General features: G+C 37.0%; 1 protein-coding gene across 1 annotated transcript in view; it reads right to left on the minus strand.

The window, feature by feature from the left end:
- Nucleotides 1-7,842: 7,842 nt before the first annotated feature.
- The window catches only part of LOC113925574 (transmembrane protease serine 11A), a 45,539-nt gene continuing 27,705 nt past the window's right edge, over nt 7,843-25,676 (minus strand). The window contains exons 5-10 of the mRNA XM_027600110.2: nt 24,744-24,904; nt 20,518-20,556; nt 18,400-18,571; nt 11,330-11,589; nt 9,759-9,901; nt 7,843-8,004 (exon numbers count right to left, since the gene is read on the minus strand). Coding sequence (XP_027455911.1) covers nt 7,843-8,004; nt 9,759-9,901; nt 11,330-11,589; nt 18,400-18,571; nt 20,518-20,556; nt 24,744-24,904 — 937 coding nt within the window. The remainder of the gene's footprint in view (nt 8,005-9,758; nt 9,902-11,329; nt 11,590-18,399; nt 18,572-20,517; nt 20,557-24,743; nt 24,905-25,676) is intronic.

The raw sequence follows: 25,676 nt of genomic DNA on the forward strand, positions 1-25,676 counted from the left end.
TTACCATTTTATTGTTGTTGCTGTTGTCATGAGAATATTAAAGCTCTACCCTTAAAGCAACTTTCAAGTATACAATCCAGTTTTACTAACTGTTGTCACCATGCTGTACTGTAGATCCTGGAACTTATTCATCTTATAACTGAAAGTTTGCACTGTTAACCAACATCTCCCCATTAAGCCCCTGACAACCTAATATACACTGTGGTGATTATGGTTAATAATACTGTATTGTATACTTGAAATTTTCTTAAGAGAGCAAATCTTAAGTGTCCTCACTACAAATAAATAAGTAAATAAATAACTGTGAGGTGATGGTTGTGTTAATTAACTTAATGTGCTAATCATTTCACAATGTATGTGTATTATTGAATTATCATGTTCTATAGTTTAAATATATATAATTTTATGTGTCAGTTATATCTTAAACCTGGAAAAAATGTTAACATCATCCAAAACAACCTCACAGAAATGTCCAAAATAATGTTTGACCACACGTCTAACTAAGTACCATGGCCCAGTCAAGATGACATATAAAAGTATGTAAACTTCATGAAATACAAATAACAGACCTACTGTCACTCAGCTGGTAGGTTGTAAGACTGGGATTCAAATACATTCCACCAAACTTCATATTGTTTACTTCTGTGTTACACTATCTACCATTCAGCAAATGTGTGATTTGATAGTGTAATCTTTTACAAATACCGTAAAAGAGTATTTGAACCTCTATTCGATTGTCCAGTTGATTCAAATGAGTATCAATGGCCAGGTTTTGTATTGGTGTCTCACTCTTCCACCGAACTGTGAAATACGAGACTGTAGAGAGGTACTTAACAGGGCTTGAGGCCATTTGGAACCATGAACGTGCAGCACAAATCCTTCTGATGCAAAGATAACAATTCTCACTTAACTGTTGGAAGATCACGTACTTGAGTTCTTTTTTTGTTTGTTTTTGTTTTCAGTAATACTGGTGCATTTCCACTGATTCATCCTGATTTGTTTTCCAAGGCTTGTGAACATTTAATACCATGATTAATACTTTTAATACTATGATAGCTGTCTGGGATTAGAAATAGTCCGTAGTTAAGGAACAGAGAGGAGCTATCTAGCTCACCTTAGAATACAGTCTGTGTTATAATGAGTGAAATAAGTCAATCAGAGAAAGACATGTATCATATGACCTCACTGATATGAGGAATTCTTAATCTCAGGAAACAAACTGAGGGTTGCTGGAGTGGTTGGGGGTGGGAGGGATGGGGTGGCTGGTGATAGACATTGGGGAGGGTACGTGCTATGGTGAGTGCTGTGAATTGTGCAAGACTGTTGAATCACAGATCCGTACCTCTGAAACAAATAATGCAATATATATTAAGAAAAAAGAAGAAGAAGAAGAAGAAGATAGCAGGAGGGGAAGAATGAAGTGGGGTAAATCGGAGGGGGAGACGAACCATGAGAGATGATGGACTCTGAAAAACAAACTGAGGGTTCTAGAGGGGAGGGGTGTGGGGGGATGGGTTAGCCTGGTGATGGGTATTAAAGAGGGCACGTTCTGCATGGAGCACTGGGTGTTATGCACAAACAATGAACCATGGAACACTACATCAAAAACTAATGATGTAATGTATGGTGATTAACGTAACAATAAAAAATAAAAAAGAGAATCCAGTCTGTGTTTTTGTGTCTGTGTATTTCTTGTCTTATGCTCTAATCTGTTGATCTGATCTTTTCAGAGATACCTAATGAGAAGGAAATATGGTCTTTGGATCAAATAGGAGATGTAGGAGATGGTGTAATCAGAGCATGTTAAGTTCTTTTTAAAAGTGGCCCAGGGAAGGGGTGCGTGGGTGGCTCAGTTGATTAAGCGTCTGCCTTCGCCTCAGGTCATGATCCCAGGGTCCTAGGATCGAGTCCCACATTGGGCTCCCTGCTCAGCTGGAGCCTGCTTCTCCCTCTCCTCCCCACTTGTGCTCTCTCTCGCTATCTCTGTCACTATCTGTCTCTCTCTCTCTCAAATAAATAAATGAAATCTTAAAAAAAAATGACTCAGTGAAAGGTAATGTGAGGGCAAGGCTGTTTTTAGAGTGGTTTTCTTTCCTTCTTCTTCCTTTTTTAAAAAAAAGATTTTATTTATTTATTTGAGAGAGAGAGAGAGAGAGCACGAGCAGGGGGAGCAGCAGAAGGAGCAGCAGAGGGAGAGGGAGAAGCAGGCTCCCCGCTGAGCAGAGAGCATGACTCGGGGCTTGATTCCAGGACCCTGAGATCATGACCTGAGCTGAAGGCAGACACTTAACCAACTGAGCCCCTTTAGAGTGGTTTTCATGAAAAACCAAGAGTAATGTTTGTGCTTTTGCAGCAGGGGTAGTATTCATTGCCTCAGACACAGTGGGAGAGAGGAGACAGAGCTGTGTTCTGCTGTGGGCTGGACTCATGACCTAGAAGAGGCTCCTCGATGTCCATCCAGACAGCCCGGAAAGAAGGAGGAGCTTTGAGAGTTGGAGGCTCAGCCTCAGGCTTGTGCTAGACCCCCACCATATGCATGTGATGGAGCCACACTGTTACCACCTTTAGTATAGTTTCAAGAAGAGCACTGAGAGGAACCTCGAATGCTTTCTCTGTCTAGACATGATCCCCGCAAGATAATCAATACAATGATTTTGTATGTGGGAATTTTCAAGGTTAGTAACTAACAGTTAAGGTTCCACAGTGATTCATTTCATATTTTAATGCCTTGGCCACTCAAACAAAGTAAAACAAACTTTACCATGGGAGGGAGATTTATCTGGAACCCCAGAGGTAACTGTGTAATATCTATAGATAATGGCAGGGATTCCTCCAATCTCCTCCCGTAAACTAACCCTGGCTTTTATCACTGAAACTGGAATTATCTTTTCTCAGGGGTCTTCATTCATATCCAGTTCTTCAGGAAAGCATTCCCAAAAGGATCAAATACCTTGAAGAAATATTATTTCTTCAACATTAAGCATAATATTCCTTTGAAGGGAACCGGTGTCATGGAACCATGTGTCTAGACTTCCATGGCTTCTACTACCCATGGTTACTGCTGCCGTTTCTTTGAGTGTGTTGCTTTTGCTGAAGTAGAAGAAGATTTTGAGAATTTTGAAGTCCTCTAGCTGTCAGGTTCCAGCTAACGCAGATGATCCTTCCAAGGATAGTAGGAGAATTCTTACAGATGATAGTGGATGATAGTGCATAACTGAATGCCAGAACCTTCTGGGATGGCCCCAAGAGACCCAGAGTGCGGATGTAGTCCACTCTGTGAAGGAAGTGACCACATAACAGTCAGGGAGGTGCTCAACCTAGTGCTTTTTCTGTACCACGATATTACCCTGTGATCATTATAGCCCAAGCAAAATATTCAACAGGTTACGCAGGGATTTTCAGTAACTGCATACCACATAACATCATCTACTATGTCTAAACCAATAAAACCTGTTTTAAGACTAGGGACAGATTATTGTAATCTGAGGAACTGTTGTTTTGGGCTTTTGCCCTGAATTTAATTTAGTGACTTCTGGTGTGGAAGGAGTCTCCCAAACTTGGAAAACAGCAAAAACAGTTTTAAAAAATTAATCAGTTAAATCTTGATTATTATTGGAGATGAAAATGACAGTCTTACATAGATAACTAAAATCAATAAGTCAAATATCATCTTTTTTGAAATTCAAATTCCTTTATTTCTGTGAACTTTTAGAAAAGTAGATGTACTGCATATGAGTTTTAGTTTTACCTCCATTGTCTTCTGTTAGGCAAATTCAACAGAAAAGGGCCTCAATCAGTAGAGTATAGTCATCTAACGTGGCCATTTGGAAGTATTCAGATTTGTGAGGTCCATGAAAGAAAGAGGAAGAAAGGACAGTCCTAGCAGATCAAATAAAAATGATGAAAGGGAAAGGGAAATTTTTAACCTTACTTCCAAATATCCCTATGGGTTTGGGATGTGCTCATTTAAGGGAATATGGGGAACAGTTTTCAAGTTAGAGGGTCTCCTGAAGGGCCACTATCACGCATACCTTACTGTACGTTGATCACTTCTGGTTCAGATGGGGAGCAGGAGGTCTTTAGGAACATTCAGGAATATGCAAAGGAGGATGAGCACAGGTTGGAAAGGAAAGTGACGTGGGAGAAACAGTTAATAACTGAGAACTGAGGTGTCTTACCTTCTTATGAAGGAAGATTCATTATGATTCATAGGAATTGTAATTTGCCTCTGTGAATTTATTCTTTCACTAAACATAATATATACAGAATATTATAATACTGTGGGCAATACAAAAATGAGTAAAGCAGTGTTTAGCCTTATGGAACTTAAAGTATATTTTAAAGATAATACATGTACTTTAAAACTACAATGCAAAATATGAGAAATGCTTTAGAGGAGGAACAAAGAAATTCAAAAAGATTTTGAATGGAGAGGAAATTTATCTGGGACAAGAAAAGTATTCTTGGTAGAGGTGATATTTGGACTAGATTTCGTAGAGTGAAGAGAATATTGCATGACCAGAGGGGAGAATGTATTCAGGGAATGAAGTGTAACATTCAGTGTTACAGGAGCACTGAGCACAAGCAAAACAAAAAGTCTGTTGGTTGTTGGCAGATTGTACAGGGACTTAAAAGCTATGGCAACATGGATTTAGACTATTTGTTGGGCAAAGGGGAAACCAGTGAAGATTTGAGTGCATGGGAACAATATTATTGAATAACGTCATAACTGAGCTGCAGTTTGCTAAATGGATAGAGTGGGGAGAGGCTGAAGGTGGAGAGAGCAGTAGGAATAGGTGAGATAATAACAATATGGTGTTCATAATTGTGGGCTATTATTCTAGAATGTTCTATGGGCACTGCAGGTCATGGCCCACTAGGTTTTGAAATGAATTTACTTGGTGGGGCAAGCATTATAAAAAACTGAAATAGAATAGAATAGAAAATATTGGGTTTTATTGCACTCAGTAAGATAAATATTGTTTGATGAAACTTCTCGTTCAGTTTTTAATATTTTAACATATATGTATTTTGTTATGTTTTTATGGAGCTGTGTTGTGAAATATATTTTCTACTGTGATTGTGGTCAAGACAGAGAAACTCTCCTAGAGGATGTATTTATAAAAGACTACCTTCAAAGTAATGGTTAATGGCACTCCATGAATATACTCTACCTAGTTTAGGCAAGGGTATGAGACAAATCCTTCAAGCATCTCCTTGTGTACAAGGAGATCAGTCTGTATTTGAAATAGCCACTGTCTTATTCTGCTACTTCTTTCAGAAAGATGATAGTGAATGTTCAGTTTGATCAGGAGACCATAATTTTTGAATACTCAGTGTCATAATTTTGAGATATCTCATGCTTATCTTTTTTTTGAGATTTTGTTTATTCATTTATTTTAGAGAGAGGGAGAGAGAGAGAATGGGGGAAGGGAGAGAGAGAGAGAGAATCTCAAGCAGACCAAGAGTAGCATGCTTAACCGACTGAGCCACCCAGGTGGCTTGCATTTCCCATCTCTTGCATTTCTAAAAAAGATCAGATGCTTTCAGAGCAATAGTTCTCAACAGGGGACATTTGTCAATGTGTGGAGATATTTTTGGTTATCACAATAACCAAAATGACCCAAAATAGTTATTTAAAAGAAGTGCAATCCCTAACAGTAGTTGTAAAATTCATGCTAAGATTTGGCCTAACACAGATTCAGTGATATTATTTGTAGAATGCTCTGATCATCAACTTTATTTTTAGATTTAAAATGATATATCAGTACTTGCTTATATGTGAACAAGAATGAAATGGTGCATGGAACAGTTTAGCAATACAAAGTTTATAACTCTAGGATCATTTCTTGAATCTTAACATTAAAAGTCAGAATTATATCTTACCACCATCATATCAACTGATTTATAAGCCTATGTGTATTTTTATATGTGAAGAAGCAACTTTATCTTGAAATGAGTTCAGAGAATTGGCAGCCAGCTGCCCAAGTGAATCACATCACTGAAAATTCTTATCTTAAGATCTTGTTTTCTAATTTAAAATAGATTCAATAGAAGTCACTGAAATTCTTATAGATCTGATTATTTAGTAAATAGAGGTGATCAGAAAGGGACTTTGTAAGGGAAAGGGCATGTGAAATTGGTACCTAGGTTCTAGGCCCACTGGGGATACAAACTACCTATAGGTTGACCAAGTCATTTACAGCTCCCAGCTTCAGCTATCTGAACCATAGGTGTGTTGGCCTGCATGAGTTGCAGTCTTTCCTAAGCTTTAAAATTCTGTGGGTCTAGGTTATGGATATTTTTTTGTGAGTGTGAATAAATTGTTAGTGTCTTTTAGATTGTTGTAGGATTATTTTCATGCCTTATCAATAGCCCACAGGGAGACATTGTTATAAAGTAACTCAATTTTTTCAATGGTTTGGCTTATACTTGGACTATATGAATAAATGACACCCTGACCATAAGCCTGATGTTTAGCTGACATTGTCACAGAGTAACTGTTTCTACAAAGCCTTCATTTAATTGTATCATGGAATACACAAGCCTGACTCTCCTAGTATCTTCGGGAGACACTTTACTTTGGGGGTACATTTGGTTTTTCAGATCACTTTGGTCATGTGTTCTGTGTTAGGTCCTTAAAATTTGTATTTATTAAAATTTTTTTATTTTTATTTTTTAAGATTTTATTTATTTGACAGAGACACAGCAAGAGAGGGACCACAAGCAGAGGGAGTGGGAGAGGGAGAAGTAGGCTTCCCGCCGAGCAGGGAGCCCGACCTGAGCTGAAGGCAGCCGCTTAAAGACTGAGCCACCCAGGTGCCCCGATTAAAATTTTTTTAAACTAGTGTTTCATGGTTGCAATAGTTAGGCTACTGACACAAGCTTTAAGAGATAATTAGCTGCAGCAATTCAGAGGTATGAATGTTTCTTTCTATGTAGAAAGACAAAGCTCATTGATTATTCAACATATTAGCAAAATCTCAATTTGACCTTATAGAAAGGTACAGAGCCACGTCCTGGTGGTTCAAACATATAAATGCATCTATGAAATGTCAAATTTTTGTGCCATTGTTTTGTAATGACTCATGAAGTTACCATCATCTTCCCCCAGTTTTTGTAAACAAAGATACATTTTGATTAGCTAATTATATTATGTATATTCATTTATTAATCAGGATTTCTCTGGATATATAAATCAGTATTTCTCTTTCTCTAGTGTTTGTGTTTTAAAAAATCACCAAAAAATTAGGGAGATTTCACAACAGAGAAAGGTTAGAAGATCTCTGGCTTGATTTATCACCATAGTTTGTTTCCTAGATATAACTTTTTTTTCAAGGATCCTTGCAAAGGGTTTATAAGTAGAAAATGTATTATGGTAAAAAAATCTCTTTGGAAAACTTGGAATAATAAGGAAAAATTTTAAAAAAGTATTGGTGAGCTCAGGAGAAATGATAAGGAATTGTATAAGGTTTTCCTGAACTCTTTAAGAGATTAAAAACTTTCTCACTTAAGGGGACCTTCTTGACAAAGACATTCTAAAAATCATGGATTATTTTCAAAATTTGCATTACACCTCTTTTACACTCCAACTTGCATGATGTAAAGAACTGAGTGTCTCGGCTGTATTCTTCCTGTCAGGCTAAACTGACCCACTACTTTACAAATTTATAAGGATTTAAATTCCTTTTAAATTGGCTATGGGTTATTGCTTGATAGAAGTGATTCTAAAACAAGTAATGTCATTTAATCTCACTTTATTATACTACATTCACTGAATATTTAAATTTTCATACATGTATTGCCCCCTTACTGATATCAATATTTAACTTTTACAGTGATTTAGAGGCCTGTTTTTGAAGTGATCCAGTTTCGGTAATAAACCACATTTGTGTAGACTCCAGGTTTGTTCTTTTGACCACAGTTATCTCCCCAGCTCACAATTCCAATGAGATACCAGGTATCTTTAAGATCCTTTACAACTAAAGGTCCCCCAGAATCACCCTGAAAATAAAAGAAAGAAAATTAGCTAAATATAAAGCTTATTACTTAAAATATTCGATGAACCACATATTTTATTATTCGATAGCATATGTGTTGATTACCAGCTATAGAATAATTAATTGAAACATAGATTTCAAAAGCTATAAAAGCTTTAAATTTCAATTTCCACATTTTAATTTTTTCAGCTTTATAGACATATAATTGACAAATAAAATTGTGTATATTTAAAGTGTACAAACATGATATTTAACATACATATACTTTGTGAAATGATTACAACAATCAGTTAATTAACACATCTATCACCTCAAACAGTTACTCTGTGTGTGTGTGTGTGTGTGTGTGTATGTGTTAAGAATGACTAAGGTCTACTGGCAAATTTCAAGTACACAAACAGAAAGTCTAGCTGGTGTTGGTTTTTTTCTGACTCCAAACAGGATGCTTGGACCTCGGTTTTATTGGACAGACTAAACCCCTCACCATGAGCCTCAGTTATAATCACTGTATTCCTGTCTTGGACCGTGTCCCTGAGCCACTTTCTTGATATTCTCCCCAATTTTTCTATGGCTAGAGCTTTGTCTTACCACTCACTTGTGCAGTCACGAAGCAGGAATCTTACTTCTGCTCCCCAATTCAGTGAAATCTCTTTATGACCACCTCCTCCCCAAGGCATATCACTAATCTCACCATTTGCCTAGATTCCCATGTGCTATCTGCAAATGGACTTGTGTCACTACTTTCCCCTTGTCCATCATGGCTTGGACCTCTCTGTGCATTCTCTGAATTCTAGCTGCCTTCCTCCACATTCTCAGCAACTGAGGCTGGATATGTACCAGATTCTGCTCTTGCCCAGCCTATAGGTTACAAAACTCCTTGCTCTTTTCTGACAGAAGTTTATGTGTGTAATTTGTGAGTCTCTGGGCAGAGTTTTCTGTCACCCAATATCAAAACAATTTTGATATTTCACCATTTGATACTTGATATGTCATCTCCTTGGAGTTTTCAAGAATCTCATGTTATAAAGCAAGTACGTCCAGGAAGAAATACACTTTCTACCTTTGTCAGAAAACATACATGCAGGATAGCTATTGGACAGCAGAGGAAGGCACTGGAAAGGGCACCAGGTAGTCCCAACATGGTCTGATCCACCCTCTCAATTAGCGTAACAGCCTCTCCTTCTCCTTATGCTGAGACCCAACAGATTACTTGGGATTCCCTCAAATATGAATTTTAATTTCACACCTTCATAATTTTTGCTATGCTCTTTCTATATATAGAAAAATAATACTGTTCTCTTATTCTATAACTGGGTAGGAGCCATTTACCCTCAGGTCTCATATCCTTCAGTATGATCTCTCTGATACTTGCTGAAAAATGTTCCCTTCATGCTAAAAATATTTGTTATCCCTTATATCATTTGAAACATCTCATCATAGTTCATTGCTCATGATTATTTACTTTCTAGATGAGAGCACTTTAAGAAAAGGGACTCTGCTTTATGAACCTTTGGACTTCTGGTATTAAGAAAATTTAATTTTGTTGGGTAGTTTGTTTTATAGCATCAAAGAAACTCTGTTTATAACATTTTGCTTAATAAAACATCTAAAAATGTTTTTGTTGTGAAATCTGCATTTAGAAATTATTGAACTGACAAGATATCTGTATTGGTACTACCATAAAGAACATAGAATATTTCTTGAAAGAGATAAAAATGTTTTGGGTTAATGATATTAAAATAATCCCTCTCCACCTACCCTGCAGGCATCATAAATTCCTTCCAGATATCCAGCACAAAACATTCCAGATTTTATATCATGGCCATATACATGTGGTTGCTTGCACACATCATCACTTATGATTTTCAGTTTGGCTTCTCGAAGATTATTTTGGGATTCCCCTTCAGGGAAAACAAAGTCAGGTTAGTGTTTACAATCAACATCCTTAGCTAGAATGAAGTGAGTGGAATTTTTTTCCCAATCTAATCTATTTCATACTAAAATTGTCAATACGGAATGAGATTGAGGTAAGCAGTTTCTAGAGAATAAATTCCCCTTTAAAATCTGGCACATTTAAATGATAATTATTATCCTTTATCACATTTTATAAATACCTATCCTAGGAAGAAAAACATTTCCCAGAGTTAAGCAAACTCTCTTGCTGTTGTTATATGTATGTACCTACACTAGATTTTATGATCCAGAGTGTATCTAAGTATGACCAAAAACATTCAAAAACAAAATCATTTTTATTTATTAGAAGTTTAAGTTAGTATATCAAGTTAAATCATTTTAGAGAGGGCCATGGAAGCTTTGTTATCAGAGACTATCTCTACACAGATATTTACTGTTCTATCTACTGTTATCAGAGACTATCTCTACACAGAATCTACTGTTCTTGATCCCTTTTAAGTTAACCTCTGTAGTTCTGCAGCAGATTTTGCTGCAACTGGACATTGTAAGCTGAGAAATGGGAAAACTTGTAAGGTGACTGAGGAAGGTGAAAATGAGTAGTGGAGCAAACCAAGGGGAGGAGGAGATGAAAAGGGTCAAGGGAGGCTCACAAAGATGGGGCATAGAGGGAGGGAGTCTTGGAGTGAAGGTGGGCATGAGGTTGACAGCACACCTGATGAACACCTGGCATTGCATAGAGGAGAGCACATAGACTCTAGTGTTGCTGAGGGAACATTGCTCTTTCATGTCTTCCTTGAAGCCCACCCTTTTGGAACTGCCTCTCCCTTATTCCATGTGATTCTGACCAGCCTGTCTATCACACATCTGCCTTTCTTCGTATAGACACAGGAATGAGTGTTTGAGTTAGCCAGTCAACCCAAGTACCCCTGGACACAAACAGGACCAAAAGAGACCTTTTCAGGGATTAACGTAGATTCTGGCAAAGAGGGCAGGTTCTTCCCTCTGCAGCTACTAGGGGAAGATGATGTAAACCCTGATGTTGTTGGCCATCTTTGACACTATGTGGAGCTAGAATCCCTCCATATGAAGGCAACCTCAGGGAAAACAGAGTCAGAAATGGGAAGATTCAGAGATTCAGAATCAAATGACATCATACTTCATACTCCTGAATCCAGCTATGTCTGAAAGCAGACTCTTCCCATCTTTCTTGACTTCTAAATTACAAGGGCAAAATTTGCCATTTTCTTATTATTTTTGCTTTAATAAGAGTTGAGTTTCTGTCACTTACAAAATAAGAGCTCTAACTAATCCAACCAAACTGTGTGGAAATGGCTGGCAGGATAATATTGATGGAGATTAAATCACACTGTCCTAAATTGGACATAGTGCTCTGTGGTCCTTTTTGAAATACCTACCACCATAGAAGAGTGCTCCAAATCCTGTGATATAGACAGTGGAATTTGGTTGGAAGGATGCAGAGGCTTCTGGCAGACAAACCCGGCGGATGTCATCAGTAAAGGTGACCCTGGGAGAGAACTGCACGACAGCAATGTCGTATTCTCTTGCTGGAGAGTGATATCTTTCATGGACAATAATTCTTCTGACATTTCTTTTCATTAGTGGAGGGTTGATTGTTGTCCCAAAGCTAACAGTCCATTGACGTGGATTTGCATTACTGGAAAAGGTTAGAAATGAACAGAATATATAAACTGCACTATAATAATTGCATAAAGGTTAATAAAAAATTCCATCTTAAAAATATTTGGCTGTAATGATAGTTTCCTTTGACCTTTAAATATAGTTTATTGCTATTTTGAAAGATAAACTGTGTACAAACAATATCTTAGAGCTGAAATCCAAAAAAGAATTATTGAATTCTAGAACTGTAAAGCATATAAACTATCATTCATTTATCTCTTCAACAAATATTTATTGAAATTCTACATGGTGAGTCTTATTTGAAATGTTGGGGTTAAAGTTGTGAACCAGACAGAAAAAGTGCCTGCTGCAGGCTGTATTCAATTCCAGTGAAGGAAAAAGAACAAAACAAATTAACATTAAATAAATCCAAGCAGTAATAATGGTTATGAATAAAATAAAATAGAGTAATTGAATAGAGTATGGGGGGTAGGTAGATAATTCTCTTTTGAGAATATGGTGTTTAGACTGAGACATGATTGATGAGGAGCCAGCTGTGAGAAGACAGGGAGACAAGTTTCCAGAACAACTTCCCAAGGTCTTACACCAGATGGGCTACAGTTCGAGACACAAGGGAAGAACAGTGGGGCATGAAGGTAGGCAGGAACCAGATTTTAGAGTGTCTTATAGGTCATGAATAAAGTGTTTAGGTTTTATTCAAGTGATATGGGAATTCCTTGGATAATTTTAAGCCATGAGTAATGTAGTTTCATGTACATTTAAAAAAAATCACATAGCTTCTTTCTGGAGAATAGATTCCTGGAGGGCAAGAATTAACAAGGTAAAAGTTGTCAGAAGTCTTGTGAAAGATGACCAACTGTGGGTGACTTCCAGCTTGTGGGTGACTTCTAGCTTGTGGGCTTGAGCAACTGGTGGATCATGGTACGTATAGAGATTGGAAAGGTCATCTAGTAATAAAAGATCATCTAGTAAAGCCTTTGTTTTATACCTAAGGAAAATAAAGTCTAGATGGGTTAAACTATTTGCCTAGTATCACGTCTGCTTGCCTCTCTTTGCTCTTCTCTTTATTGGACATGGTTTCCCATCAAAATCTATTTATTAGTAGCAAGATTAGTGTCCTTAACTAAATAACTGAACTAACATCATCCATGAGGGATAAGCAGAGACAGATACTGCTCACATGGGTACTTGTTTCTCAACCTAATTATTTCTTAATAGGTAGCTTTAGTTAGAGAAAGAAGCATATAAACATATAACGGGGTTTAAGTCCAATTTGACAGCTGTAATTGTGCTGGGATTATTATTTTTTTCTCTAAGGCAACTTAAAATTTAAAACTGAAATTGTGTTTTTATACACAATTTTGATGTGCAAAAATACTCTAATGAGAAAAACTAAATAAAAATTGGTTTGTGGGGGCACCTGGGTGGCTCAGTCAGTTAAGTGTCTGACTCTTGATTGGGGCTCAGGTCATGATCTCAGAGTTGTGAGACTGAGCCCCATGTTGGGCTCTGCACTAAGCATGGAGCCTGCTTAAGATTCTCTTTCTCCTTCTTCCTCTGCCCCTCCCTGCTCACGCTCCCTTTCTCTCTTAAAAAAAAAAATTGGTTTGTGAACATAACTGTTCATATAGTATAAATATATTGACATTTTTGTTTATGAATCAAGTCTTTTGTGAGTTTTATTGATGTAAATTTGCTCCTTCAACTTAATCATGCCTAGATAAACTTAACATAAATCAAGTATTTTGAACTTGGGAATGCAAAGAACAGAACTTGAATTGTATTTATTCAAATGAAAGTAACATTCTAGAGCCTTCAAACAACACCCTCATACTATTTAATACAGCTTGTACTTGCTATATTTGTAGATAACAAACCCAAAAAAACACCTGATATAAGAGATACTAAGTGAAGATTACAGATAAACTTTTTCTAAATTTTTAATCTAGGCCCAAATTTTAAAAAAGGTGCAATTTAGTGGTGATAAGTATAAAACAGTAATTTAGATCCTCAACTAAAATGTAAAAAATCGAAGTATGACTCCTGGTCTGGAAACCATCCCTGTAGAAAGGATCTGGGAGTTTTGTTGATTATTAGCTTGAAAATCAATCACATGAAAAGAGTTCTTAAAGTGTTAATTTCGTATAAGACTGCAATGATATCAAATAATCCTAGAGTAGAGAAAGCCATAAAAAGTCATTTGGTCCTCTCACTGATCCAGTGCTTGAAAGATGGGACTTTGCATGAGGCAGACATATATGCTTATGTTCAGTTTCACCATCCCCTAACATTGTGACCTTGGGCAAGGTACTTAACTTTTCTTTTCTTTTCTTTTTGTTTTAATTTATTTATTTTAGAGAGAGAGAGAAAATGTACGTGAGCAGGGAGAGGGGCACAGGGAGAGAGGGAGAGAGAGAGAACCATAAGTGCTGGGCATGGAGCCTGATGCCAGGGCTCGATCTCACAACCCTGAGATCATGACCTGAGCCCAAATCAAGAGTCAGATGCTTGACTGACTAAGCCACCCAGGCACCCCAACTTAACTTTTCTTATTTCCCTCAGCATAAAAGGGCTTATCAAGTAGGGTTTACTTAATGAGGTGAGTGTAAGAATTATATAAAACAAATCTTAAGCATCTAACCAAAAATTTGTAGCACACCAGACCTTAATATATGGTAATAGTTGCTGTTGCAAGAACACACTCTCAAGTAGCAATTGTCTTCACTTGAACCCTTCTGCAGGCGGGGACCTCTCCTTTCCTTAGTCTTTTTCTTCACCTTGGAATCCCTTGCATGTCTGAGCAGTTCTACCTGTTGACAAGTTCTTCCTTGATTCCCTAATTCTGTTCCACAGGAAAGCGTCTCAGACATAGGTTTTGAAAGGCAAGGCTGTATGGTTATACTATCACTTTTATTTTTTTTTTATCATCCAACACTCTATACTCTAAGAATATTTCATTTTGTCAAGTTTTCTTTTCAGTGTGTTGTCCAGAACAGAATTCACTATCCCAGCCAGAATTTGACCAACAAAGAGTCTAATATCTCCTTTATTTGAAATCTGCATTTATTTTAATTCACTTTAAATCACAAAGTAGTTTTGTGAACAACTGACTTCATAGTGGGTTATTTTCTGACAAGAATTTCTAAGCAATTTTCACATGTTAAAGCACAAATATGCTTTCGGTACTGATATACGTCAATTGTTTTGGACACATTTAGAGCTTTACGTTTACACCTACTAAAATTAATCATTTAGTTCTTGCTTATTACTCTAACATAATTAAAGTCCTTTTGAAATTTCTGTTTTTCTTACCCAAACATTGGTTATCCTTTCCAGCATCTGTCATCAGCTACTTTGTTGATTATAACTTCCACATCATCTGCCAAGCCTAGAAAATACACTGTCTTGGACAGGGTGCAGGATTAAGGTCTTTGGTGGGCCATAAAAAACATCTTCAGCATTTTAATAACAATTCTTAATCATGATACTTTAGATAGAATTGTTTAGTTACCAAGCTACCTATTATTGTCACATTCAATTTATATTGTTTTATGTTTTCAGAAGCCCTCCCATTTTACTTTGTCATTATGACATTGGTCATATTATCTATTTTGAGAAGTGTATTTAGTTCTTGGAAGAATATTTCAAGGGAGTCACTGACAAAATCAAGAACGCTTAGAGGAGAAGAACCAAGATTGTAGGACATCTGAAGTTGATGCTGTGAAATAAAGTAGTGATTTTATTTTCACATATGGTTTGGAGATTCTCACTCATTTTATATTGTTTGGCCTCAAAAAGAGAAAATAAGGAACTAGTTCTCTCCATGGTTCTATGGGGTAAAAAATAAATTTGATCCTTGCTGCTCCAGATGAAAGAACAAATTTCAGTGGGTGGAAGTTATTAGGTTGCAGATTTGGTGTTCAGTGTTATAAAGATATTTGCAAAAGTAAAACCATCTACCACAAAATTGGCAAACTTTGGAGATAGTAAGCTCTCCATTACTCATGCCAAACTAGGCACCTGCATAAGGGATTTCTGTGGGTTCTAACATATTTACCTATTGAGCTCTGATGTCTTTCAAGCTTTAAGAATCTGTCTCTAAACAGATTTAGACTCAGGTAGGTGGAATTTACTATGGTATCATAAGTCAGAATTTTATTTGCAAATATCTTCTTTCATTTGGTGGGCTGGTTTTTGTTTTATTTTGTTAATGGCTTCCTTCACCATGCAAAAACTTTTTATTTTGGTGTAGTCCCAAAATAGTAGTGTAGTTTTGGTGTAGTTTAATTCTGCTTTTGTTTCCCTTACCCAAGGAGATATGTCTAGAAAATATTTCTACAGCTAATGTCAAAGAGATTGCTGCCTATGTTTTCTTCTAGGAATTTTATAGTTTCAGGTCTCACATTTAGGTCTTTAATCCACTTTGAGTTTATTTTTGTGTATGTTGTAAGATGGTGGTCCAGTTTCATTCTTCTGCATGTAGCTGTCGGGTTTTCCCAATACCGTTTGTTGAAGAGACTGTGTTTTCCCATTGTATATTCTTGCCTCCTTTGTTATAGATTAATTGACCATATAATGGTGGGTTTATTTCTGGGAACTTTATTCTGCTCTATTGATCTATGTGTCTATTTTTTGTGCCAATATCATATTGTCTTGATTACAACTTTGTAGTATATCTTGAAATCTGGGATTGTGATTCCTCCAGCCCTATTCTTTCTCAAGATTTCTTTGGCTATATGGGGTCTTTTGCACAATGAAGGAAATCATCAATGAAACAAAAAGGAAACCTCCTGAGTGGGAGAATGTATTTGCAAATGATATATCTGATAAGGGGTTAATATTCAAAATACAAAAAGAACTTATACAACTCAACACCAAAAAAACCCCCCAAGTGCTCCAATTGAAAAATGGGCAGAGGGCCCAAATAGACATTTTTCCAAAGAAGACACACAGATGGTCAACAGACACATGAAAAGATGCTCAACATCACTGGTCATCAGAGAAATGCAAATCAAAACCAAATGAGACATCACCTTAAACCTATCAGAATGACTAAAATCAAAAAGATAAGAAACAGGTGTTGGCCAGGATGTGGAGAAAGGGGAACCCCCCCTTACACTGTTGGTGGGAATAGCAAACTGGTACAGCCACTCTGGAAAACAGTATGGAAGTTACTTAAAAAGTTGAAAATAGAACTATGACCTAGCAACCACACTACTAGGTATTTACCCAAAGAATACAAAAATACCAATTCAAAGGGATACATGCACCCCAATGTTTATAGTAGTATTATCTACAATAGCCAAATTATGGAAACAGCCCAAATATCCATCAACTGATGAATGGATAAAAAAGATATGGTATATATATGCAATGGGATATTACTCAGCCATAAAAAAAGAATGAAATCTTAACCATTTACATTGACATGGAGTTAGAGTATTATGCTAAATGAAGTAAATCAGAGAAAGACAAATACCGTATGATTTCACTCAAGTGTGGAATTTAAGAAACAAAACAAATGAGCATAGGGGAACAAAGAGAGAGAAGCAAACCAATAAACAGACTCTTAACTATAGAGAATAAACTGATGGTTACCAGAGGGGAGGTGGATGGAGGGATGAGTTAAATAGGTGGTGGGGATTAAGGAGTACAGTTGTTATGATGAGCACTGGGTATTGTATGTAAGTGTTGAAGCACTAAATTGTACAGTTGAAACTAATATTACACTGTACGTTAACTAAGTGAAATTTATTTATTTATTTATTTTAAGGATTTTATTTATTTATTTGAGAGAGAGAATGAGATAGAGAGAGAGAGCATGAGAGGGGGGAGGGTCAGAGGGAGAAGCAGACTCCCCGCTGAGCAGGGAGCCCGATGAGGGACTCGATCCCGGGACTCCGGGATCATGACCTGAACCGAAGGCAGTCACTTAACCAACTGAGCCACCCAGGCACCCAACTAAGTGAAATTTAAATAAAAACTTAAAAAAAGAAACTAAAACAAAAAGGTTATATGCACTCCTATGTTTTATTGCAGCATTATTTACAATAGCCCAGATATGGAAGCAACTTAAGTATCCACTGATAAACTAGTAGATAAAGAAGATGTGAGGTACACACACACACACACACACACACACACACACACACACACACACACACACGAATATTACACAGCCATGAAAAAGATGAGATCATGCTATTTGTAACAGCATGGATGAACCTAGAAAGTATTATGCTAATAATAAATAATTCAGACTGAGAAAGACAAATACCATATTATTTCACTCATATGTGGAATCCAAAAAAAAAGGAATAAACAAGTAGAATCAGATCTATAAATACAGAGAACATACTGGTAGTTGCCAGAGGAGAGGGGGATTGAAGGATGAGAAAAATATGGAATGAATAACTCACAGGAATAAAAGGCACAGCATGGGAAATAATAGTCAGTGATGCTATAATAGTGTTGTGTGGTGGTAGATGGCAGCTACACTTGTGGTGAGCACAGCATAACATACATGTTATGATAAGCTGAATCAACATGTTGTACACCTGAAACTAATGTAACATTTGTGTCAACTATACTCCAACACCCCTCCCCAAAACCTGTGAGGCCATGACCAATGAGTGCTGGATAATGACTACTACCCCCACTAATTTTGCAAAGAAGTATGCAACTATAACATTATATTAGAAAAGAACCAGAAAGAAAAATTTCTCATTTACCTCAGTAATATTTGGGGGCATTGGTTATTACTCAGAACATAATAAAACTTAGTTTTTTAACAATAATGGAGGTCAGCTTACAGTCAATAACTTACTTCATAAAACAGTGTGCTGCAGTGATGAGCCATGTATTACTGATCAAGGTGGCCCCACACTGATGTATGTTGTTACGCTGAAGGGAAGCTTGCCAAGGCCAGGCAGCCTTCGCTACGATGTCTCCAGACATTATTCTGTTGACTATTAATGGAACAACTCGTTTACCACAACCTGAAGAGATAAGATCATTAAGTTATAAGAAATGTCCCTATAGTCTTTGATTCAGAGTACCTAATAGAGAACTGTAATGTAGTATTGATATTTATCAATATACAAACATGTACAATATTAATATCTGTCCTCTGTGTTTCCTGATATGTTGATGTTTTGCTCATCCCTGTATTTATAGATGTGGGTATATATTGCCTACTAAAGCTATGTCAACTATGAAGGGTTGACATATCACAAAGTATGTGTCTTGAGGATTTATGGTATCCATTGTCTAGATGTCCTGGGAGCTCCTACTAAGACTATTGCTTCCCAGTTTCAGATGATCCAGTGTGTTACTTTGACATGAAGTCTTCACCAGAAGAATTCCTCAGACAAGCAATTGTCCATTTGTTGGAACTCTTTCTCCCATATATTTTTCTGCATGACTAGTTCCTAAGGTATGCATGGGTTAATGTATAATGACCAGTTTCTCACACTGCAGGATGGAGAGTTCCATGTTTCCACATAAACATCCCATTCACTATTGGTGGGAATAAATATGTACTGTATTATGTGCATCAGATTAGAGATTACTTTGCTGCTTAGGGTTCCTAAGAATTAAGTCTGTTCCAAACATGGTGCTAAAGTGCTTGCTTCGGCAGCACATATACCAAACATGGTGCTAATAAAGAAAATATGGTAGATTCAATTATTGTTCCAACTAATTGGGTATCAAAAAAGAAAACACATTTTACTGATATTGACTACACTGCATTGTGGCCAGTCATTTTAGAAATCTACCCCACTCTGCCATTACTCTAGTCTAGACTATCATTTTTCTCATCTGGAGGACCGCAACAGCTTTAGTTCATTGCCCTGCTTCTGGTCCTGCTCTCCTAATCTGTTCTCCATACTGAAAACTGACTGATCTTTCTTGTATGTGTAAACCCTTTAGGGACTTCCCATTGTCTTCCAAACAAAGTGAGAATGTTTCAGCATGCTTCTGGTCCTTGATCACTATTAATCATACCCATTTCCCATGTTCACCAACTCCCATTCAATGTTCCTGTTACACTGACATTTTTCAGTTACAAGAAATGACCATGTTCTTGCTTTTCTGAAGACATTTTTACGTACTACTGCTCCTGCTCAGGGCACTCATTCCATTTGTCACTTGACTTCTCTCTCTCCTGTCTCAGGGATCACTTTCTGACCCTACAAGACCAGGTTAAGCTGACTCTGTGATTGACTGCACTTTCTATGCTGTAGCATTTATCACACTATTTTAACATTTCTTGATTTATTTATGTCTTCCCCTACCTTCAAGCTCTTCATTTTAGAGGAGGGATCGTGTCTTATTTATAGTGGTATATTCACTTTCTGGCACTTGGTAGATGTGAAAAAGATACTCATTGAATGAATGAATAAATGAATAGAAATCTATAATGTGTTTGCAAGACAGAGAGGCAAATGCATGAATACTTTTGCTCAAATTCACCACCACTTTGATAAAATCTTTCAAAATTAGGCCACAGTGATATGAAGTGAGTGGGAGGAGCTGCTGTCAACCATGAAAATGAACGTATTAAGCAAATTTTATAGCTCAGTCACAGACAATAGGGTCTGTTTCCTTCCCATTTATTGCTTTCTTGTGATTTTATTTCTCAGCAGAAAGAACATTTCATAGCATTTTTAAAAATTAGAAAAGCAAGCCCATTTACTCCAAGACAGAAATACATAATTTCTTCAAATTGCCCCCAAATTCCTACCATGTAAAATGTTTTTCTTGAACAAGATGAAAAAGATCAGTCTCAGAGTTAGAAAAAAGTATGTCCATCTGCTGTCCAATTGTTACTCTCTTCCAAAGAAAATGTGTGACATGGATGGGAAATTATGAGCTAATACTTGAAGATATGTCCTTTCTCATGTGGAAATTGAACTTGTTTTTATGCGCTAACTAGACTTACATGCTTGGACAGTTAGCTTCCCTGTTGATGAGCTCATTGCTGAAAAACAAAATAGAATATAGAATGATAATGTGATATTCTCTTAGTTGGTCTTTCAGAGTATATTGACTATATATGGACTCTAGACAGTTGAGCATATAATCAGGAGAACAGCATCCCAATAAACAAGATATATATACAATTTTTATAGAGATTCATAAGCAACCTCTAATTAGGTAGATAAATGCTCAAGCAGTAGGTGATTAAGGCACAAATAGTAGATGATTAAAACCCACAAATAGTTTGTATTAATACAGAACAGTGGTTTCCTAATGGTGCAAGATATAACCTCTTTGGATTTCACTTCAGGAGGTAGAGAAAATGGGGAAAGAGGAAGCCATTAGATGGGGTCTCCAGGCTCAAACCCAGCCTCAGTCAGAGCAGCTCTGCTTTTATCTCTTCTATTTAAGAATTCACATAAGCCTTTCTTTAGTCAAAGGGTTTGGGAATGATAAAAATCTTTGAAACCACCCACATAAACTATATTTAAAATATTTCTAAAACACAGTTACTAAATTATCAAAATTATTTTTCTGAAGAATAAACTATTATGTATTCTTATCCAACATCTGCTGAATGGTAAAGACCAATTATTGGACAGAATCTAAAATTAAGTTCCCTCAATTTCCAACAAAGTTAGGAATCTGACAAAGGACACACGAGCATTTCAACTCAAATTTGTGGAAGGCTATTTGAAAACTGATGATTTTCCAGATAAAAAGTTTACTGAGCACTTTGAGGATAAACTGTTTTACTTATTTCAACCAGTGCCATGGTTCTCAGAATCATACTCCGTCTCTAATTTTACATTGTGCAAAATAAGAATGTTTCTTTCTACTCACCTTCTATAGATCCCACTTGGCAAACTAGTAATGTTGAATTCTGTGAAGTGGGAAATTTGAAAATATCCAAATCAAGAATACCCTTACATGCATGCCCAAGTCATTATATGCTGAAGAATCAATTGCTCAGGACAGAGTCTCAGTATTTACTCTATGGAAGAACTCAATTTTCTGTCAAATGTAGTTTTAAATAGGTAAATTTCTTGTTTCATTTTTTTAAAAACTAATTTAATATGCCCCATAATAGTACTGAATTAAAATGGAAAATAGTATAATGTTAGAATTCTTCCTTAAAACTTCATCTTAGTTTGAGCAAGATGCAAACTGCCCCTTTCCAGGAAGGATACCAGGTTGCTTGAAATGGTTGTGAGTGTAATTGGATTTTTGAGGATTGAATTTTTAGGGAGAATGATTACACTTAGAGTTAAAATACCCCCATGCAAGTAACTAGCTGTTGATATCTAATTTTTACCAAATAATTTTATTTTTCATGTGTAGGAGTGAAATAAACATTAACACCTTAGTCATGAAAATGACCCTCCAATATACTTTTGGGTTGAGAGTAATCGAGTTGGTAATATTCAGGGGAATACTACATGCTGTAAGTAGCATAAGGGGAACGGGAGCACACATGAACCAAATGTAGGCAGTGAGCAGATCTTTCACAGCAATGGTGTTTGTAATGCAAAGAAGCTGATTTTAGCTTTGCTTTGACATGTTGCATCCCATAAAGGATCCATGCCACACAGTTTTTGTTTTTCAAAAGAAACCCCAGAAAACAAACAAAAAAACAAGACCAACCCACAGGTTCTTGACAAATAACAGATAATCTCGGGCTGCAGGGTTATTTCTCGACTTGGTCTAGAATTTTGACAGTTTTCTAGTCTGGGAGCCGCCCAGATTGAGAGTTCCTGGAGAGCTGTGATTTTGCCTGTTAAGAATGACCTCACTGATATGAGGAATTATTAATCTCAGGAAACAAACTGAGGTTTGCTGGAGTGGTGGGGGGTGGGAGCGAAGGGGGGGCTGGGTGATAGACATTGGGGAGGGTATGTGCTATGGTGAGCGCTGTGAATTGTGCAAGACTGTTGAATCACAGATCTGTACCCCTGAAACAAATAATACATTATATGTTTAAAAAAAAAGAAGAAGAAGATAGCAGGAGGGGAAGAATGAAGGGGGGGAAATCGGAGGGGGAGACGAACCATGAGAGACTATGGACTCTGAAAAACAAACTGAGGGTTCTAGAGGGGAAGGGGTTGGGAGGATGGGTTAGCCTGGTGATAGGTATTAAAGAGGGCATGTTCTGCATGGAGCACTAGGTGTTATACACAAACAATGAATCATGGAACACTACATCAAAAACTAATGATGTAATGTATGGTGATTAACATAACATAATAATAATAATAAAAAAGAATTGCCCTGAGGATTCTGCTGAGCTTTTCACTAAATGGGTTTTCCTAAGTGTTACTAAACACTGCTCCTTTTACATTTGGAAATTTGGGAACTTTTAAGGTTCGCTAGCGGGCTGGGAATCTGTGAGGTCCAGCCCGAGGATCTTTCCAGCGCACCTCTCAGCGAGGCTCCTGCAGAGCCAGAAGCTTCCCTCCACTGGCCCGACCTGTCCCTCCTCATTTCAGGGAAACCCTTTTATCCAGCTTTTTTTACTACCAATCACTCGCATTATGCTTTTAGGTTTCCAAAGCACATGTAGAGCTTACAAGCTTTCTAAATGGTAATGGCCTATGTACATTTCACCTTTTCTATTTTCTTGTATATACTCCTGTATTTCTATGATTACAGGAAGAATCATTGCAGTTTTACGGATGAGGGAATGGAGGTAAAGTCATGGGCCAATTACTTGGGTGGTCTTGAAGTGACTCTGTGGGGTTAGAATTAGGTAACTTTCAAATCAAGTTCTCCATCAGCACCCTGCCTTTTAAGCTAGTAGTCATTCAAATAAGCTATAGCACACAAACTAATCCTGTAAAAAACAAAAAGGCCAGGCAACTGATAACCATTTCGTGCTTCACTGCTGGTTTCAGATAGCTCAAAGCTTTAAAATTTCTGGCAAATTAACTGGTTATTGGAAATCACACACAACACATCATATAATTTATCAGAATTGCCACTATTTCACAACCTTGATTCATTTGTTTCCTCACCTAACAAGGTGGATTAAGCCCTTGACAGGTTCTTCCTTCCTGAGTTGGGAGAGGTCCCCAGCTTTATTCCCGGAGTAGCTGACTCTTCACCAGCAAACTCTTGCCCATCCCATTCCCTCAGATTTTCGCTTCCTGGTCAGGTTTCCTCCTGAAGAATCAGCCAGACCCTTGCAAGGGTAGGGCATCCTGTTTCACCTCTGATATTAATCACTTACTCTGAGACTCTTTTAAGTCTGGTGTCCACTGGAATTTGTAGGAGAAATCTGCACTTGTGTGCCAGAAGTAGGTGTTGCGGAAGCAGCTCAATGCACAAAGGTAAACAGGTTTCTGTCTAGCTGGACTCTGCAGAGCCTTTAATATGCTAATATAAGAGATGAATATCATAGACAGAATTTCTAAGATGTGTTTGACCACAGAACACTTTTTTATATAGAGCCTCTCAAGAAATTAGAGATCTAGATTTGAAGCTTACATCCTTTTATTTATTAGCATCGTCAACTTTTTGTCTCTCTTTTATATTTATAAAGGTGAATTTGCCTACTCCCTAAGAATATAGAAATTAGATGCTGCATGTGAAGGGCATAGAAAAGGGCCTTGACAAAGATTGACTTGCCTTTTTAGAGCAATGATAATGGTATAATGGTTCCAGTGATTTTTTTCTAGCTCATTGATTTTTAAAACATTTATAAGGTGGCTTTAGTGGCTCCAAAGCTGGTTTATTATCTTTCCAAATGCCCACAGGAGAAAACGTTAAGAGAAACTTCACTATATACAGAAATCACACATATTTTTTTAAAGGCAACAAGTGAGTTTATGTTTTAGGAAGGTCCCACCCCAAAAAATAGTTGTTGCTAAATGCTTGGTATTTTCACTAGCTTAGTCATGGAGGCAGTGGCTGGGTCAGATTAATTCTCTGTTAGTGGTTAAGGTTTGCCTTTATTTAAGGATGAGTGTCAGTCAATACCTACAGGAAAAACCACTTGACAACTAACTTCAGACATGCTTTCATCAGAGAAACATAAATCCTTGAAATGTCACTTTTTTAACTTGAAAAAATTTTCCCATCTAAATTCTAGCTGTTATTTGGAATGGAAGTAATGGCAAGTAAGTTTAAGATTAGACATAAAATGGACCTAATAGAAAACTTCACATCTGATAGAAAGGTGTACTGACTTACCATTAACTTGAACTGAAGAGGCATTTATGGGTAAGGCTCTTGTGTTCCTTATCTTCTGATTTAAGATGCTAAGGATTTTCTCCTTTATTAAGGCCCTTTGCTCAGTAGAGGGGAACTGGAACACCATAATGATATCTGCCTTCACACCATCTTCCTCTGGACTGCAACATACCAGAGAAAGGTGTTTATTGAAAGAATACACTGGGTCTTATACTCTTTCCTGGATTTTAATGCCCCTGAATTTTGCCTTAATTGCTAAAAGTGTCGAGGACTAATCTTCTTACACTGACATTCATCTGTGTGTCACTGTCTGACCCAATATCATTTCGTATGTTCCCTCTTTAAGTTTCCATCATGTTTTGAGTAAATTTTCCCCATTAATTTGAAGGCTTATTACAGCAGTTGGGTGAGACTCAGATATCAACAAAATTTCATCCAAATTGTAAAGTCTGAGGATCAGAAGAAACCTTAGTGGTCTCTTTGGCCAGTCTCTCATGTATCTGATACCAACATCACTCTAAGCATCCATGGCCCTCTAGCCCCATGCAGTAATTAAAATGATGGGACATTTACTTCCCTCCAGAAGCTGTTTCTCTTTGGTCAGCTCTAATTTTAAAAGAATTCTTCATTTTGAGTTGAAATATGTCTCTTTATATCTTCCATTATGTTAAGCTTAGGTCCACCAGTTGGGACATATATATAAAACATCAGGTTCCTCTCCCACATAAAATATTTGAAGACAGTGACATTCTTGGTTCCTGAGTCTTCTCCACATTAAACATGTCCAGTTCCTTGAATTTTTTTCATATAAGCAAGTTCAAGACCCTCTACCTGTAGTATTCAGTTTTTCTTTTAAATTAGGAAAACCAAACAATTAAAGGCCTTTAAAAAAAATTGAACTCTATGTATTGATCTGCCATGTCTCTTATTTTT

Source organism: Zalophus californianus, chromosome 2 (assembly GCF_009762305.2).
Source record: "Zalophus californianus isolate mZalCal1 chromosome 2, mZalCal1.pri.v2, whole genome shotgun sequence".
Lineage (NCBI taxonomy): Eukaryota > Metazoa > Chordata > Mammalia > Carnivora > Otariidae > Zalophus > Zalophus californianus.